This window comes from Leptonotus elevatus, chromosome 9 (genome assembly GCF_054856555.1).
Source record: "Leptonotus elevatus isolate MCC_2025b chromosome 9, RoL_Lele_1.0, whole genome shotgun sequence".
Classification (NCBI taxonomy): Eukaryota; Metazoa; Chordata; class Actinopteri; order Syngnathiformes; family Syngnathidae; genus Leptonotus; species Leptonotus elevatus.
In genome coordinates, this window is record NC_141247.1 from 7,154,039 (window position 1) to 7,169,740 (window position 15,702).

Genomic DNA, 15,702 nt, shown 5'->3' on the forward strand with positions numbered 1-15,702 from the left:
TGGGCGTGTTGCATGTGATCTACTAGAAGAATCTAGAAGAATCATCTTTATTTGTGATGTACATACGCATACACAAAATTAGATACATGCATCACATTAGTGGACACAGCAAACATACACACAGGATCAATTTGGGATATTGGTATCTTGCTGTAGGATGGCACAGCCGCGTGTCCAAGCTACTTGGTGTGGGACCTTTCTAGTGGTACGCAAAGAAATACTGAATTCGCAATTACTCAAAGTCAGTCACAAGAAGGAGTCATGCCATATCACCTTATGACAAAACTGTCTTAATAAATAATCATTTTATTTATGGTATTTAAAAATGTCTTTCATTTCGCCTGTACTACGCTAGCACTGACTAATGTGCCAATTTGCACCTGCCTTACAGATGTGCTATTTAAAGGTGCAAAATCAGCAGTTGTAATCCATCTGAGGTTTGACAACTCACATTGTGCATACAACTATCATTCACAAAATAAACTGTGCGGAAATGGTGCGTGTTTGGCAGATGTAATCATGCACAGCTTTTTAGTGCAATCGATTTTTGGAGGTTGGTTTCAGCTGCACCCAAAAAATGTCTACAGAAAACTCAATATCAGTTCACCGAGCTCAGGTCTACAGTAGATCCCATTATTGTAAATTTGAATTTAGAGCTTGGTATCGATTCTAATTTCCTCAATCGATTCATTTTCGATTCCCCAAAATTCAGTTTGATTTGATTTAAAAAAAATAAATTTGATTTGATTTGATTTACTTCACTCCGTCGGGAAGTCGAATCTCGGATTCAGGAGGAGCAGTGTGGTTTTCGTCCTGGCCGTGGAACAGTGGACCAGCTCTGCACCCTCGGCAGGATCCTCGAGGGTGCATGGGAGTTCGCCCAACCAGTCCACATGTACTTTGTGGACTTGGAGAAGGCGTTTGACCGTGTCCCTTTGGGAAGTCCTATGGGGGGTGCTTTGGGAGTACGGGGTACCGAGCCCCCTGATACAGGCTGTTCGGTCCCTGTACGACTGATGTCAGAGTTTGGTCCGCATTGCCGGCAGTAAGTCGAATTTGTTTCCAGTGAGGGTTGGACTCCGCCAAGGTTTCCCTTTATCACCAATTCTGTTCATAACTTTTTTGGACAGAATTTCTAGGCGCAGCCGAGGCGTGGAGGGGGTCCGGTTTGGTGGCCTCAACATTGCATCTCTGCTTTTTGTGAATGATGTAGTGCTGTCGGCTTCTTCAAGCCGTGATCTCCAACTCTCACTGGAGCGGTTCACAGCCGAGTGTGAAGCGGTTGGGATGAAAATGAGCACCTCCAAATTCGGGACCATGGTCCTCAGTCGGAAAAGGGGGGAGTGCCCTTGCCGGGGATGAGATCCTGCACCAAGTGGAGGAGTTCAAGTATCTTGGGGTCTACTTCACGAGTGAGGGTAGGATGGAGTGGGAGATCGACAGGCGGATCAGTGCAGCGTCTGCAGTGATGCGGACTCTGTATCGGTCCGTTGTGGTAAAGAAGGAGCTGAGCCGAAAGGCAAAGCTCTCAATTTACCGGTCGATCTACGTTCCTGCCCTCACCTATGGTCACGAGCTGTGGGTCGCGACCGAAAGAACAAGATCCCGGATACAAGCGGCCGAAATGAGTTTCCTCCGCAGGGTAGCTGGGCTCTCCCTTAGAGATAGGGTGAGAAGCTCGGTCATCCGGGAGGGACTCAGTGTCGAGCCGCTACACCTCCAGGGTGAGAGGAACCAGTTGAGGTGGCTTGGGCATCTGGTTCGGATGCCTCCTGGACGCCTCCCTGGAGAGGTGTTGCGGGCATGTCCCACCGGCGGGAGGCCCCGTGGATGACCCAGGACACACTGGAGAGACTATGTGTCTCGGCTGGCATGGGAACGCTTTGGGATCCCGTCCGAGGAGCTGGTTGAAGTGGCTGGGGAGAGGGAAGTCTAGGCTTCCCTGCTAAAGCTGCTGCCCCAGCGACCCGACCCCGGAAAAATGGTAGATGATGGTTGGAATGATGGATGGATACTTCACTTTAATTTGATATTGATTAATTATGTAGCATCAAGTCTTCTTAAATATCAAGGACATGATAAAAACTCCACAAACATTGGCATCAGCAACGATAAGATGAAAATATTTTCATAATTCTAATTCAATCATTGTAAATATTAATTAAAACAATTCCGAATTGTCTTAAAATACAATTTGTCAAGTCTTTCATAAATGTAAGAAAATACTTTTTCGATTCGCGTGAACAGAAAGCAAAATACAAGAAAAAAAAAAACTCTAAACGAGATATTAAAATAATTGATTCATGGTTTTATGAATTGATATCAGGCTCGAAAAGAAAAATCTATTCGATATTGATTATTACATTTTTTAAACCCAGCCCTAATTTGAACATGAGTGAAACATCTGCCCACTGCTAACTACCAAAGGCTGTTTGCAGCTGATGGGACCAATGTGCTTTATCACAGCTGCTCCTAACATGTTCATTGACTCGCTGTTAACCACAATCCTCAGCTTCGCTTACCTTTATGGAGAATGAACAACTCGTATCTTTCATTTCCTGTCCTCCTTCTGCTCCCGATAGTGCCTTCATGTAGATTCCCTATATTTACCCTTGCCACTTTTCGAAGAGTGATTGCTACTGGAGCAATCTTATTGAGTCTAAATGCTCTTTACTTCAAGATCCAGTTTAAAGTCAGTGCCCACAGTTAGTCCTGAAGCCTTGCAGATAACACCCATCCAGTCTTACCAGAGCCAGAGTAGAGGTGAAGCATTTGGAACCCCACTGGTGCACAATGGTCCAAATGGACTCATGACTGCCAGGGTGCAGCAAGATACACAATGGGGGTAAAACAGCCTGTACTAATGGATCAAGCAGATGCATTCGCTGCCACCGTGTGCATCTGGTAGGCTCAGTTGGCGACTTTCCAGGAAATAGATTAACAAACAGTAATCGTTAACTGTCAGGTTCGCACAGTAGTGTTGATCGTTTTCTAAAGAGTAAGTAAACTATTATTGAGTAATATGCATAATTTGGATGCATTGCTCACAAGTGAAAAATGCTGGCTGCTAATTTCTAGTGAAATGGCATATCCCATCCAATTGGCCTCTCAGTTATCCTCCTTTTTTAAATGCATTATTATTATTATTATTATTATAATAATTATTATTGTTAGTTAATGTATGTATTTTTTACAGAAGGATAGTCTCAGAGCAGAAGTTTTCATCAATGTTTGTTTTTCTCTTTCCACAGGACTGCACTGTATATGAGACAGAGAATAAGATTCTTCATGTGGTAAGTTTCTTCTCCATCTATATGAAAGTCTGATATTAATTTGAAGTTTGAGCCCTCCAATCAAAATAGACATTTGTTTGTTTTCATATTTATAGCATGATGGTAGTTGTTAATGCAACCAATACACACACTCACCAATCACAATACTTACACAGTACTTACACTATATGAGATCTATCTCCTCTTTCATTTCTTAAAGACCTTTGCCATAACATTAAAACCACTTCCAAGGGGTATGCAGTGCACAGCACACTACAACCACACAAATGAAGCCATCCATTTTATTTTCACAGCTGCAAGGAAGTGAAAGCCGATATCACCTGACTATGCACTGTTTGCCCGTTAATAGCGGGGCGCTCATAGAGACAGTCAACCTTTCACACTCATATTCACACCTATATGGTCACTGAGAGAGAAGCAATCTTACAATGGCTACTACACATGCAGTTACACTATCCGTGGTTTACTGTATTGATAATCATATTGCTGAATGAATAATGCTCTAGCTATACAAAATGCCTTCTCCTATCTCTTACATTTGATATTGTTTCACAGTGCAGATGTACTTGACCTCATGTTTTGGTTGAGTGAGTCTAGGTGTGTGCGTGTGTTTTTGGGCTACAAAAATGCACTCTGTGTGAGCTTGTGGACTTTGTGTGTTTGTGTGTTAAACAGAGTGAGCAGCAAGTGTCTGATGTGGGCTGACAGCGGGATTAGGACACTTTCTGATGTCATTCAAGGTCAGGTGGTGGAAACCATATCAAAGGCTGTTAAGGGGAGATAACAGAAACGTGACTGAGCCAATTAGCGATAGACTTATTGGAATTTTTAGTGTTGTATTAAATTGTCTGTATTGGATGAATGCATATATTTCTACGAGCACTACCAAACAAAATATTATTTTAGATGCTAGTTCTGATGTGGTGTTCAGCGTATTCCCTCCCCGTGATTTTTGATTGGAACCAGGCCATTTACTGTATCTCTTGTAACAGAGCTGTTAATTTCACTTACACACGAGCACGCATGCGCACACATGCACACGCTCGTACACGGGTGTCAGACTCAAGGCTACATTTGACTCTCGGTTTTGTGTGGGAGGTTTGTATGTGAAATTGGGAGACAGCATGAAAGAAGAAAGAGAAAGAAGGTGTATTTAGACGCTGCTTGCTTGCTGATCCCTTTTACTAGAAATGAAATAAAGCGGAGGTGAAGTGACACAACCCACTAAGCTGTTCACATGACATAAACCTACAATAACAATATATGGGATAAAAAAATTGCTAATGTGCAGTTTCATCTACCATACAGTATGTTTGAACTAGTTTAGGAGTGGATCATGGACAAACAGTCTGAAAAATTAATTTATGCAAAACGCTGGCAGCTTCACAAAACGAGCCCAAAAATGTCAAAGTACATTCAAGTTATCTCTTTCTATTAAAGACTTGATTAGCGGCAGAGAAGAAAAGGCATCCATTATTTATACTTCTATTCCACACGCTTTAATAACGACTTTATTTAAATGTCTACATACTCTCAGTAGCTGTAAGATTTATGTTTCTTTGCACTTGTAGAAAGAAAACTGTAACTAATGTTACCAACCGTTATAAGTGAAAGACTGAGTTGGTCTACAGCAGCAGAAGTTAGACTGAGTATTAATATTTTGGCAGACACACGCTTGTATGGCGCAGCTCAAACACACAGATTTGATTTGCTGCCAATCAAAGTGGCTCGTCTCATTCCCTTTAAAATTGCCGCATGAGTGACGCGGTCCTTGAACATGGCAGAAGAAGAAACTGATCTGCTGGAGTCCTTGCAGGACACCAAAGCGCACAACGTGCGTTTCTAAAGGACAGCAACGCAGACCTTCCCGGCTAGCCGGGCGGGCCAGAGAGATGACAGAGGTGTGAAGTAGGTACTTGGAGACTAACTTCCTGTGTCCCACGCAAAGATCAAGATTACAATTACGGTTACTAAAACAGCCTCTAGTGTCACAATTGTCAGTTAAAAACTTGAGACTGAGGTAGCAGTTGGCACAGATGCATACAGATACATTTATTTGTCACATCATACCTGTGACCTCATTACTCATTCAGATAGTCCAGGTCATGTTTGTAAATGAGAATTAGTTCTCAAACATTTTACCTGGTTAAATAAAGGTTAAATAAAAAATAATATTAAAAAAAACAACAGCAAAACATTAGTAACCCAAGATAATAGGCCACATTCATTTTGATTAAATGATTACTCAACTCTATTCACAATGACTTTTCAACAAAGAAAACCATATTGACTTAGACCAGGGGTCAGCAACCTTTCCTGTCAAAAGAGCCGTTTTCGGCTAAATGAATAACGACAAATCTGTCTGGAGCCACAAAACCTTTGGTGATGAACGAAACACTGCGTTAGTCTAATGCCCAAGAGCTAATTAGAGCTGCACCATAGCAGAACATATGCAGCATCAAATAGTTTGATATTTATTTTCTTCTACCTTTCGTCTTGTTTTTGAATTTTTAAAATGTATTTTATCTAATTTTTTGGGGTAATTTATCAGACTTTTCTGCCTTTCTGTAAAATTTCGGACATTTTGGCAATTTTATGCACGCATGGTAATTTTCTGCCTCTCTTCCTCCCTTTTTAAACATTTTATGGCTATTTTTTAAAACTTTTTTTGTTTTTCGCTATCGATTTTCTGCCATTTGTTGGCAATCTTGTGGACATGTTATGGTAATTTTGGGGATTTCTTTTGTTTTTTGGACATTTTATATATTTTTGAGCGTTTTCTTTTCTGCCTTCTTTTAAAAAGAATTTTCTGACCCACCCCCCAATTTTGTATACATTATATGGTAGTTTTCTGCTTTTGTTTTGTTTTTCGACATTTTATGGTTATTTTTTGAACGTTTTCTTTTCTGCCTTACCCTTTTTAAAATAAATGTTCTGACCTTTTTTAGTTTTTTTCTCAATTTTGGGTGTATTATATGGTAATTTAATGTTTTTCTTCTTTGTATTTGGAAATTTTTTGGTCACCTTTTGGACATTTTCAGCTTCTTTTTTTTAAACCTTTTTCATTTACCTTCTGTCTTTTTCTGTCAATTTATACATTTAGAAGTTGACATGTTTTTAATATTTAATTATTAATTTTTAAATCTAAATTGTTAATTAATTCAAATAATTTTTTATCTAAAAATTTAAATAAATATGTAAAAATATTTTTTTTTATTTTGACTTCTTTTTTTTGGGTGGGTTGGGGATGGGGGGCTAAAAAGCCACATGTGGCTCCAGATTCGCAGGTTACAGACCCCTGACTCCTGACTTAGACAGACAAAATACCATTTTAAAAAGTTCAAAATATAATCAGCTGAGCAGTAACACAGTATGTGTTTGCTCTGAAATATCCTCCCCGGCAAAGGTTATAGAAGAATCTGAGCACAACTTCTTACAAATCCTAATTGTCAAACATGTAATTTTAGTGGAACCTAAAGGTCAAATTAATTTTTCCCTGACGGATATTGAACTTTTTCTTTCCAGGGTCAAACTGTCATGATTATAAAATCATTATTCGTGTACAGGCAATGTTTTAGTAACAATTTAACATTCTCAGCTGTTGTTTACACACATCAGTCACCACAGAGATGACCTCACATTATTTGCTTGACAGTTTTTCTGATGGCTGCCCGTTTTAACATAATAAAATCACCTTTTTTTTGTGGGCTCGGTATTGGGCCACTGACCTGGGAAATTAACTTCTGAAGTCTGCATGAAAAACAGCAGTAATTTAACAACTGCACTAAAGCTTCCAACTTCTTATCTGTATTGATGAATGAGGATTGCCTAGCAAACGTTTCTGTGCGCTTGCTATATTGTAACATTAACTGTCACACAAGTGTAAAAGTTGACCAATGTAAGATAAAAATCATTAAAAACAAAGAACAACAAAATCTTTATTTATTTATTTATTTTAAGTGTAATTGCTTGCTAGCCGATGGCTTGTCAACCATTGGGTGGCCCATTTTGAGGTTCTTATGTCAAAACCAATAATCAAATTATCAATGGAAAGTGTGTGATCTACAAATGCAGACTGCAATACAGTATGCGAAAGTGAGCTTCCAGCATGTGCTCCAGTCTTCTGCTCTGGTCATCCCTAGTGTAGTGGGACTTGTACGTTTGTCAGCTTCTGCTCAATAATGCAAAACTCCCTGCTACTTTGCTCTGCTCTAGACTACAGTTTGCAGCAATCAGATGGACAGGGATATGGGGTGTGTGTGTTTGTGTGTGTGTGTGTGTGTGTGAGGGAGAGCGTAGTGCACAAGTCTGTGTGCCTGATGGAGCGTGAAGTGTGTATAAGTGTATGTGTTTTTATGTGCATTCATGCATAAGGATGAGCACTATTACATAACGCTGTCCTAGTTGTGTGTGTCCCTCCCCCTTGAGTTTTGCACTGGACTCTCACTTACCTATTGCCCTTTCTGCTCCTCTCGTCTGCCGTTCTCAATCCTTTTTTTAGAAAGTTGTCGTGGCGAAGCAAAGAGTCATGCATACACAGATAATAGTGGTGGCTGTGTATGTTTGACGCAAGGAGGAAAAGGGGAAAGAGGGTGAGGGAGGAGGGTGGAAGCATGAAGCCAGATCTTAATCCATTTGGCAGCGTTACTACGTCTGGCTTTCTGTTTGACTGCTCTTAAATCTCACGCCAGCCAACCACATAAGTGAATTTCTCCATAATCTGCGCTCTGATTGTCCAGAGGCGTGTCAGATCAAGGCTGGGTGTGTCAGTGGAAGAAAAGTAGCAACTCTACTCTGGTGACTACTTGCCTTTTTGTGTCTTGTTCCGTGTTAATCCCAGGTCAGAACTGTTAGTCCGATGATTAGAGAGGAGGACAAGTAGAGCCGTGACATCAGACTTCGCTGCAGCTTGGAATTGGAGGCTATTTATGGCTTTACAAGGATAAAATCATCTTTGTACACTTTTCTGCTGTATTTTCAAATTGAAAGTTAAAGTTCCCTCATTAGGTTATATTGTCATTTACCTCCTGTGTTATGGAGAAAACATTCAGAATAATTGACATATAACTGACACAAATAAAGGGATAGACACAAGTCAATCCAACACAAAGTTAGCCTGAGTATGACAATGAATAGCCTCCACCTTTTCTATTGCACATGATTCACAGACTCAGCTATCAAATGTGTATGAGTGCTGAAGCGCTCTGTGTATGTTTGTGCAATTGTGCCTTTGTGTGTGCGTGTGTGAGTGTGTGTGTGTGTATCTGAGACCTGCTGTCTTCGTTCCAGAACTATAATCCTGTAATTGCCCATTAAGATTGAGATCAGAAGATTATTTTATATAGGGGTTATCAGTGTGTGCACTGTAAGGCATCATGCCACATCACATAATGTGAATATCAATAACATTGAGAGATGTTTTTATTTTTATGTCATTTGGATCATGGTATGTGTGTTTGTATTATGTGCACATGGTTGTTACTAATCTTATAAGGAAGGATAACGGCATGTGTAAACCTGTGATCCAAGATTAGAAGGCAGAGATGCTGCTGATAATTTAACGATGCATGACCTAGCGCATTAATAGACGGCAAAACAGTCGATGTTTATTTAGAACAGAGGCAAGGTAAAGCTAAACTTCCTTATTTTATTTTATTTTTAACACATTATGCTTGTTATATGAATTCACAGAAATTGTTTTTGCTGTTTGACTGCCTATTACTTCTTGTTTAGACCACAGGTGTCGAAGTCCGGAGTCCTGCATGTTTTAGAGCCTAGCTCCGCAATTAGCGAACCGCGGTCCAGATTGTGGACCTAGGAGTGGGGACGGGGGATGTGGGTGAGGGCACGCCACTAACTGGCCGAGAGAGAGAGAGTGCGGGTGAATGTGCACGCGCTCACGCTTGCATTATGGGCTGTCATTCCCATGATAACGATCTACTAATTGGCTGATAACTGCGCAAACCTGGAAGTGACGGCGGTAAGGTCTTTGCAGCAGGAGAGTTGCTGGCACACAACATCAAGATGGAAAGCCAGAGAAAGATGGACATTGTGTGTTCACGGTGGCTGCGATAAAAAGTGAAAACAAAACGCCATTATGAGAAGCCCCACAAAATCAGCTACAAACAGATAAAAAAAAAAAAGATGAAAAAGTCATATGTGGCTTCTCGCAAGAAAATGACCTCATGAATGACAGAAAAGCAAAAGGCAACGGAGTGCTCACTCAAAATGGACTGGATCATCAGTAAGCACAAGAAACTATTTCATAATGCATGATAACTTTGCTAAAAGGAAAATTATATTTTGTTTGACTTTTGAGATGTACGTGAACATTTGAACTCCCGAAACACTTGATTCACCTTTAATGAAAGTTGATTATTTTTATTTTATTGGGTACTATTAAGCAAGAAAAAAATCTGTGTGATACTGAAAATAAATGTGTTTGTTTCTTCCACTAACTCCTGATTATTACTGTACACTACAACAGTAAAAAAGAAAAAGAAAAAAAAAGCCAACATTTTTTGCCACCACGCATGTGCTGTGAACCTATGACTTCCTCAAAAAAAAAAATTCTGGACCTTTTACATTTCTAATTGAAAACGGCCTGTTTTAGAGGATTCCTCTTCTCCAACACACCTGAATCAAATAATCGGCTCATCAGCAAATTGTGCAGAATTCCTGATAAGGATCCTGATCATTCAATCAGGTGTGTTGGAGGAGAGAAACCTCGGAAAACATGCAGCACTCCGGCTCTCAAGGACTGGACTTTGACACCTGTCGTTTAGACTAATGTTTTATTTTATGTCATCAAAGTGTCTATGATACTATATTCATTAGTATTAACTCATTAGACTTGCATACATGTCAATAAACACCTAAATATAGTCAATAAGCGAGTATTTTTTTTTAGGGACACCCTGTAGTCGCAGTGTTTGATAACATACAGTGATGTGATGTGTTAGATTTTTATTTTTAATGTAAAAAATCAGGAAAGCAATGATGCAAATCAGTATTAGTTTAATTGTGAGTAATAAATTGTTGTTAGGGTACCTCAGGTTGGTTGGTAGAAATGATATGTTGCTCAGAATGTGACAAAAATCTTTCAGGAAGTACTTTGTGTCAAAGTGGTGAAAGTGGTGATGTGCAACAATCTCATGAATTGATTTTGTTTTCCAGCAAGGTCACTACTGTAGCGCTCTTAGATAAAAAGCAATCACAATAACCTCATCCCTCTGTCATTCTCTCTCCACTCTCTCCCACTTCCTCCAGTGTAAGACCTTAGCAGGGATATGTGACCACATCATCTCCCTGTCATCAGACTCTCTGGTTTCTCAGTCAGCCCATCTGGAAGTTGTCCACCTGACAAGCATCATGCCAAGCGAAGGACTGGTAAAGAAAAACACACAAACATCCACACATGTTAAAACGAAGACAAATAATTACAAAGAAAGTGAAGTCAGAAAACATGGCAGATCTTTAAACAGCTAGATTGTTTGTCTAGTCTGACAAAACTTCCTAAAATTGAGCTGCCTCCACTGATTAAAAAGTAATTAAAAAGGTAGATAAAGTAAAACACATTGTGATAATAAAGTACGCAGTAGTGTAAAGTGCACAATAAAATGAGTCATTTAAATGATCAGGATGAGTATGAGTTGAGCGCTGCAACAGCTCTTGGATAATACAAAGACAAGATATTTTACTGATAAATTTATGTATTCTATTTTTTTTCTTTACATATTCACAAATATTAACACTCATTAAGCATTTGAGAACTGAGGGCTAGTTGTTTAAAGCTTTGTACTTTCTCATTCTTGCTCGATGTACAACTTTAGTTGCTCAACAGTTTGGGGTCTCTGTTATCGTATTTTATACTTCATAATGTGCCACACATTTTCAATGGGAGACAGGTCTGGACTGCTGGCCGGCCAGTCTAGTACTCAACGCTGTTGTAACACATGCAGAATTTGGCTTGCTGAAATAAGATGCTCCTTTCTTTTAATACTCACCTGTTTCCAGTTAAAGCTGTCCACCTGTGCAATGTTCCAAACTTTTTTTTTTTAACATTCCTCAACTTACCAGTATTTTTGTTGCCCCTGTCTAAGCATTTTTTTTATGTGTTGCAGTCATCAAATTCAAACTGTGTAAATATTTGGAAAAATAAATAAATAAATCCCAGAATATGCGTATCAGTTTCAACATTAAATATTTTGTCTTTGTAGTGTAATCGATTGAATATATATGTTGAAAAGGATTTGCAAACAATTGCATTTTTTTTTATTGATGTTTTACACAACATCCCAACTTTATTGGAATTGAGTTTGTGCATCTTGCACTAGCCAGAACGTAACTTTTGGAAGGACAACACTTTAGTAAAGACAGCTGGTTCACTATCAGGGAAAAATACTTTATCATGGCTGTAATTTATTACTTTGAAGGCTTCTTGGACAGATATTTATAGTCAAGGCAGTGAAGCAGCCTTTCAAGAAAAATGGTAATGAGTCAGAAGGACTTATATTATTGGCATTGGGACTGAGTCAAACTTTGAGATTTGAATGTTTCTCTTTTCTGTTCAAGCCAGTCTTAGATAAATGGATGGCAATTTAAAGAACAACAAATAACAAATGCAAATTATACCCAGTAGAGACAAAGTAATATTTTAGGACAGTATTTTCAGAAGAAATGTACTGTAATGTGGATTGCATTGACTTCTGTCGTGCTTGTCTTTCAGGGGATGTACATCAAATCAACATATGATGGACTTCATGTTATTACTGGGACCACAGAGAACGTAAGCTTAATTGACACTGAAACGCATCACTATGCCTATCATATTATTATTTCATCTATATTGTGATTGTTTATCCTTTTTCTTGCCCACAAAGTCTCCAGCAGATCAGTGCAAAAAGATTCATGCAGGTGACGAGGTCATCCAAGTCAACCATCAGACGGTGGTAAGAAGAAGAATGAGTCCACAATCCATGAAATGCAAACTGTACTTTCCAGTGTGTTTTTTCCGTGTGAATTCATATTGGACATAAGTTTGTGTTCTCCATCCAGAGCGACAGAAACCATGGCGCTTCATGCCCTCCTGCATTGCTAAGTAGGCTAATTAGTTTAGCTAATGGAGAAGATTGCTGGGTACATTCTCTAAGACTTTTATTTGTGCCAGTTTGATTGTCAGTCATCTCTCTCACAAGAAATCCATGATTTCTCAGGATTTGAAATGGGAACTCATGTTCCTCTTTCACAACCAAATTTTCTGGTCGTCACATTAAATGGAGGCACACAATTGGGCAGCCATTTTAAAAATGAAAGGAGCCTGTGATTTATTGCAGTATGTTGTTAGCTCTGCTACAAAATATCTGCTCAAAGATTTAATTGATATTTCTAGAGGGGAGGGATTTCAAAAAATGTAAAGTCTGTGTTGTGCCGTTTTGCTACTGTTCTCCTCCGTGAAGTTTTCCTTTAGTTTCTGGTGCTTTCTTCTGCTTCTGGTTGACTTGTGAGGGAGTTACGTACTACGGCTGCTCCTCACTTGCAGACTGTTCCCTGCCGGGCGCTTAGTTTCAACTGCTCGTTACTCCCTCTGTGAGACCCTCATCCCTCTGATCTCTCACCCCGGGGGGAGGAGATAAGCGCAGGGAGGCGCAGGTGTGGTGAACGCTGTGATGAGGCAATCGGGGCTACTGGTGTGAGGCAAAGCTGGTGTGGTGTAAAGATGTAGAGGAAGCAGGAGATAACGAGGAACTCGAGGAAAGAAAAGGAAAAAGAAGAAGGAAGGGGAATTTTGAAAACCTTACTACTGTTGACTTTGTCACTATGTTCCTTATGTGTAATAAATTTAATTTGAATGATGAACTTATTTCATGATAAGATAAGTTGTGTATATAGTAGCCCATACATTTAGAATCGTTGTTGTGTGAAATCTGCTACAAAACAAGATGGGTTGTTTTATGAGGTGAAATTTAGAAGTTGCTCAGATAAGAAACGGATTGTTTGAAGAGGCAACATAATTATGTGTTGGTAATAGCATTTGGGAAAATAATGAAGACTCCTGGGATTAGAAAAAAAAAACACTCCAGCAGCAGTTTATGTGATGCTGTTATTTTGGTGAGTCTCTCCTTGTATCCATCTGTTCTGTGCATATTTGCAAAGTGAACACTTTCTAACTGGCCTGGTTAACATGCTTTGTGTGTTTTGCGAGTGTCTGCGTTGTTGTGTATATGTGCTGTCCACCAGGGGCGTCACTAGTTTTTTTTTTAAACAGGTGGGGCTCTGCCCACAGCATATGGGACGCAAAGTTACTATCAAGTAATACTGCTTTAGTGGTTCTGAATATTATTCTTATAGTGTTTTGTTCCTGCTCTTTAAAGTTGGTTATTAAAAGGAACTCCAGTTTTTTTGTGGTTTCATTTGTGGCATTTCAAAAGCCTAAGAACTAAATGTTCAAATTAAGGAGATGAAATAAAATATTTTCATTTGAAAATCAGTCAATTATGTTCTAATTTTAGAGAGTCGTCAGCATGTATGTGACCTTCAAAATGTATTTCAGACTAAGTAGCTAGCAAAGTAGCATCAAACTTTCTGCTCTTAGCTGGGAACTGAAGCTAACTTATTACTAGCAGTAGTGGCGCGAGTACAGTAGTTACTTTGTTGAAAAAACTTGAATAAGTCCATCATCGCTTTCGCAATTCTGATGTGTAAAAGATGTACAAATTTGGTGTGGAAGATCTTGACAACCTTGGCCTAAACCTCATCGGTAGGCAGGGTGAGAAAGTAGTCCATGCATGGGAGACCCTATAAATACATTTTGTTTATATTAACCAAATATTTTTGGTTATATTTTCATCTGGGACTTTATTATTTTAGGATATTGCTGCTTTCCTTGCTAATCACCGCCATTATTTTGTGTCTGTGAGACATTTAAAAGGTCCGGAGTCTTGTAAAATGTACTTGTTAGGTTGAGGAAATGTATCATTTGGACAATAAAGTTTCTTGTTAGAATGAGAATGTTTCTTGTCATAATGAGAAACATATTTCACCTTTTCTATCCATGTCACTTGAGGGTCTAAATTTAGCGCTGGATTAAGAGAGAGAGAGAGAGAGAGAGAGAGAGGGAGAGAGAGAGAGACAGACAGAGAGAGAGAGAGAGAGAGAGAGAGAGAGAGAGAGAGAGAGAGAGAGACAGAGACAGAGACAGAGACAGAGAGAGAGAGAGAGAGAGATACATCCAACTACATCTTTTCAAAAGTCTCTGTAGAAAATAATTATTGTTAGATTTATTCATTTTTGACCCATTGTGTGTTGTATGCCTCCCAGGTGGGCTGGCAGTTGAAGAACCTGGTCAACGCTTTAAGAGAAGATCCATGTGGAGTCATCCTAACATTAAAGAAAAGGCCACAGAATACCTTGAGTTCCACTCCGGCTCTGCTAAGGAATGTCCGCTGGAAACCACTGGGCTTGCAGGTACATACCATCAGTGTAGTGGTTCACACTGCTGACTTTGGTGAAGCCAACATGGGATCGATTTCTGAAGTGTGAATGTGAGTGTTAATGGTTGTGTGTTCGATGTTACCTGTGATTGACTGGCGACCAATACAGATTGTCCGTCGTCAGTCAGCTGGGAAATGCTCCACCTTATCAGAGACACTAAAAATGATAAAAATAAAAATGGATGGATGGATGAGCTGTATTATAATCTTTCTGTAATTATTTTCCCCTACAGTAGCCTACATGCTTAAATGGAGATGTTCTGTGCTTTGTTTTTTTTTCTCTTTGGTCCTTTTATTCATATCTGTTCCGTCCTTCAGTGTCTCTGTCCTTGGTTCTTTTTTTAGCAATTGCTAGTATTTATGCTTAATGACCGCGAGCAATGATGCAATAAGATTATACTGTATCTTGCCTTGGTGGTGAGGCTGGAGCACTTATTAGTCCATCACTCTTTAGCTTGCAACTTGTGTTTATTGTTGTATAAAAACAGCAGTTAAGGAGCACCACACGCGATGTCTGATGGAGTGGTTTGATATAAACACACCATAAGGGGAACGTACCAGAACACAAATGTCTGTGGGGAAAATAATGTGGTGTGCAGGATTTGTTTGGCCTTAAAAAGGTGAAGCTCTTAATTATTCATAAGGAACTACAGGATCTGAAACAAGATCTTCTACTCAGCAGTTTCTGGAGATAATTTACTGAATCCAGAATATCTTACTGTGTCTTCACATATTTCTTAGCGTTGCATGCTTGTCCGTATGGCGAGGTAAAACTGTACATACTACTTACAGTATAATTCACGTGTGTACTGTATCAGTGCAAAACAGTGTTTTCTCTAATCAGACCTTTTGCTCTCATTTTACTTTGTAAAACAAGCGTTTGAGTACAAACTGTATATCCATGTTTCACATCCAAC

General features: G+C 39.4%; 1 protein-coding gene across 5 annotated transcripts in view; it reads left to right on the forward strand.

Moving 5' to 3' along the window:
* LOC147168238 (connector enhancer of kinase suppressor of ras 2) overlaps nt 1-15,702 on the forward strand; it is a 73,541-nt gene that overhangs the window by 32,215 nt on the left and 25,624 nt on the right. For all 5 annotated transcript variants that reach the window (XM_086085245.1, XM_086085246.1, XM_086085244.1 and 2 more), the window contains exons 5-9: nt 3,252-3,293; nt 10,563-10,682; nt 12,022-12,081; nt 12,176-12,244; nt 14,613-14,759. In XM_086085245.1, the coding sequence (XP_085941371.1) occupies nt 3,252-3,293; nt 10,563-10,682; nt 12,022-12,081; nt 12,176-12,244; nt 14,613-14,759 (438 nt within the window). The remainder of the gene's footprint in view (nt 1-3,251; nt 3,294-10,562; nt 10,683-12,021; nt 12,082-12,175; nt 12,245-14,612; nt 14,760-15,702) is intronic.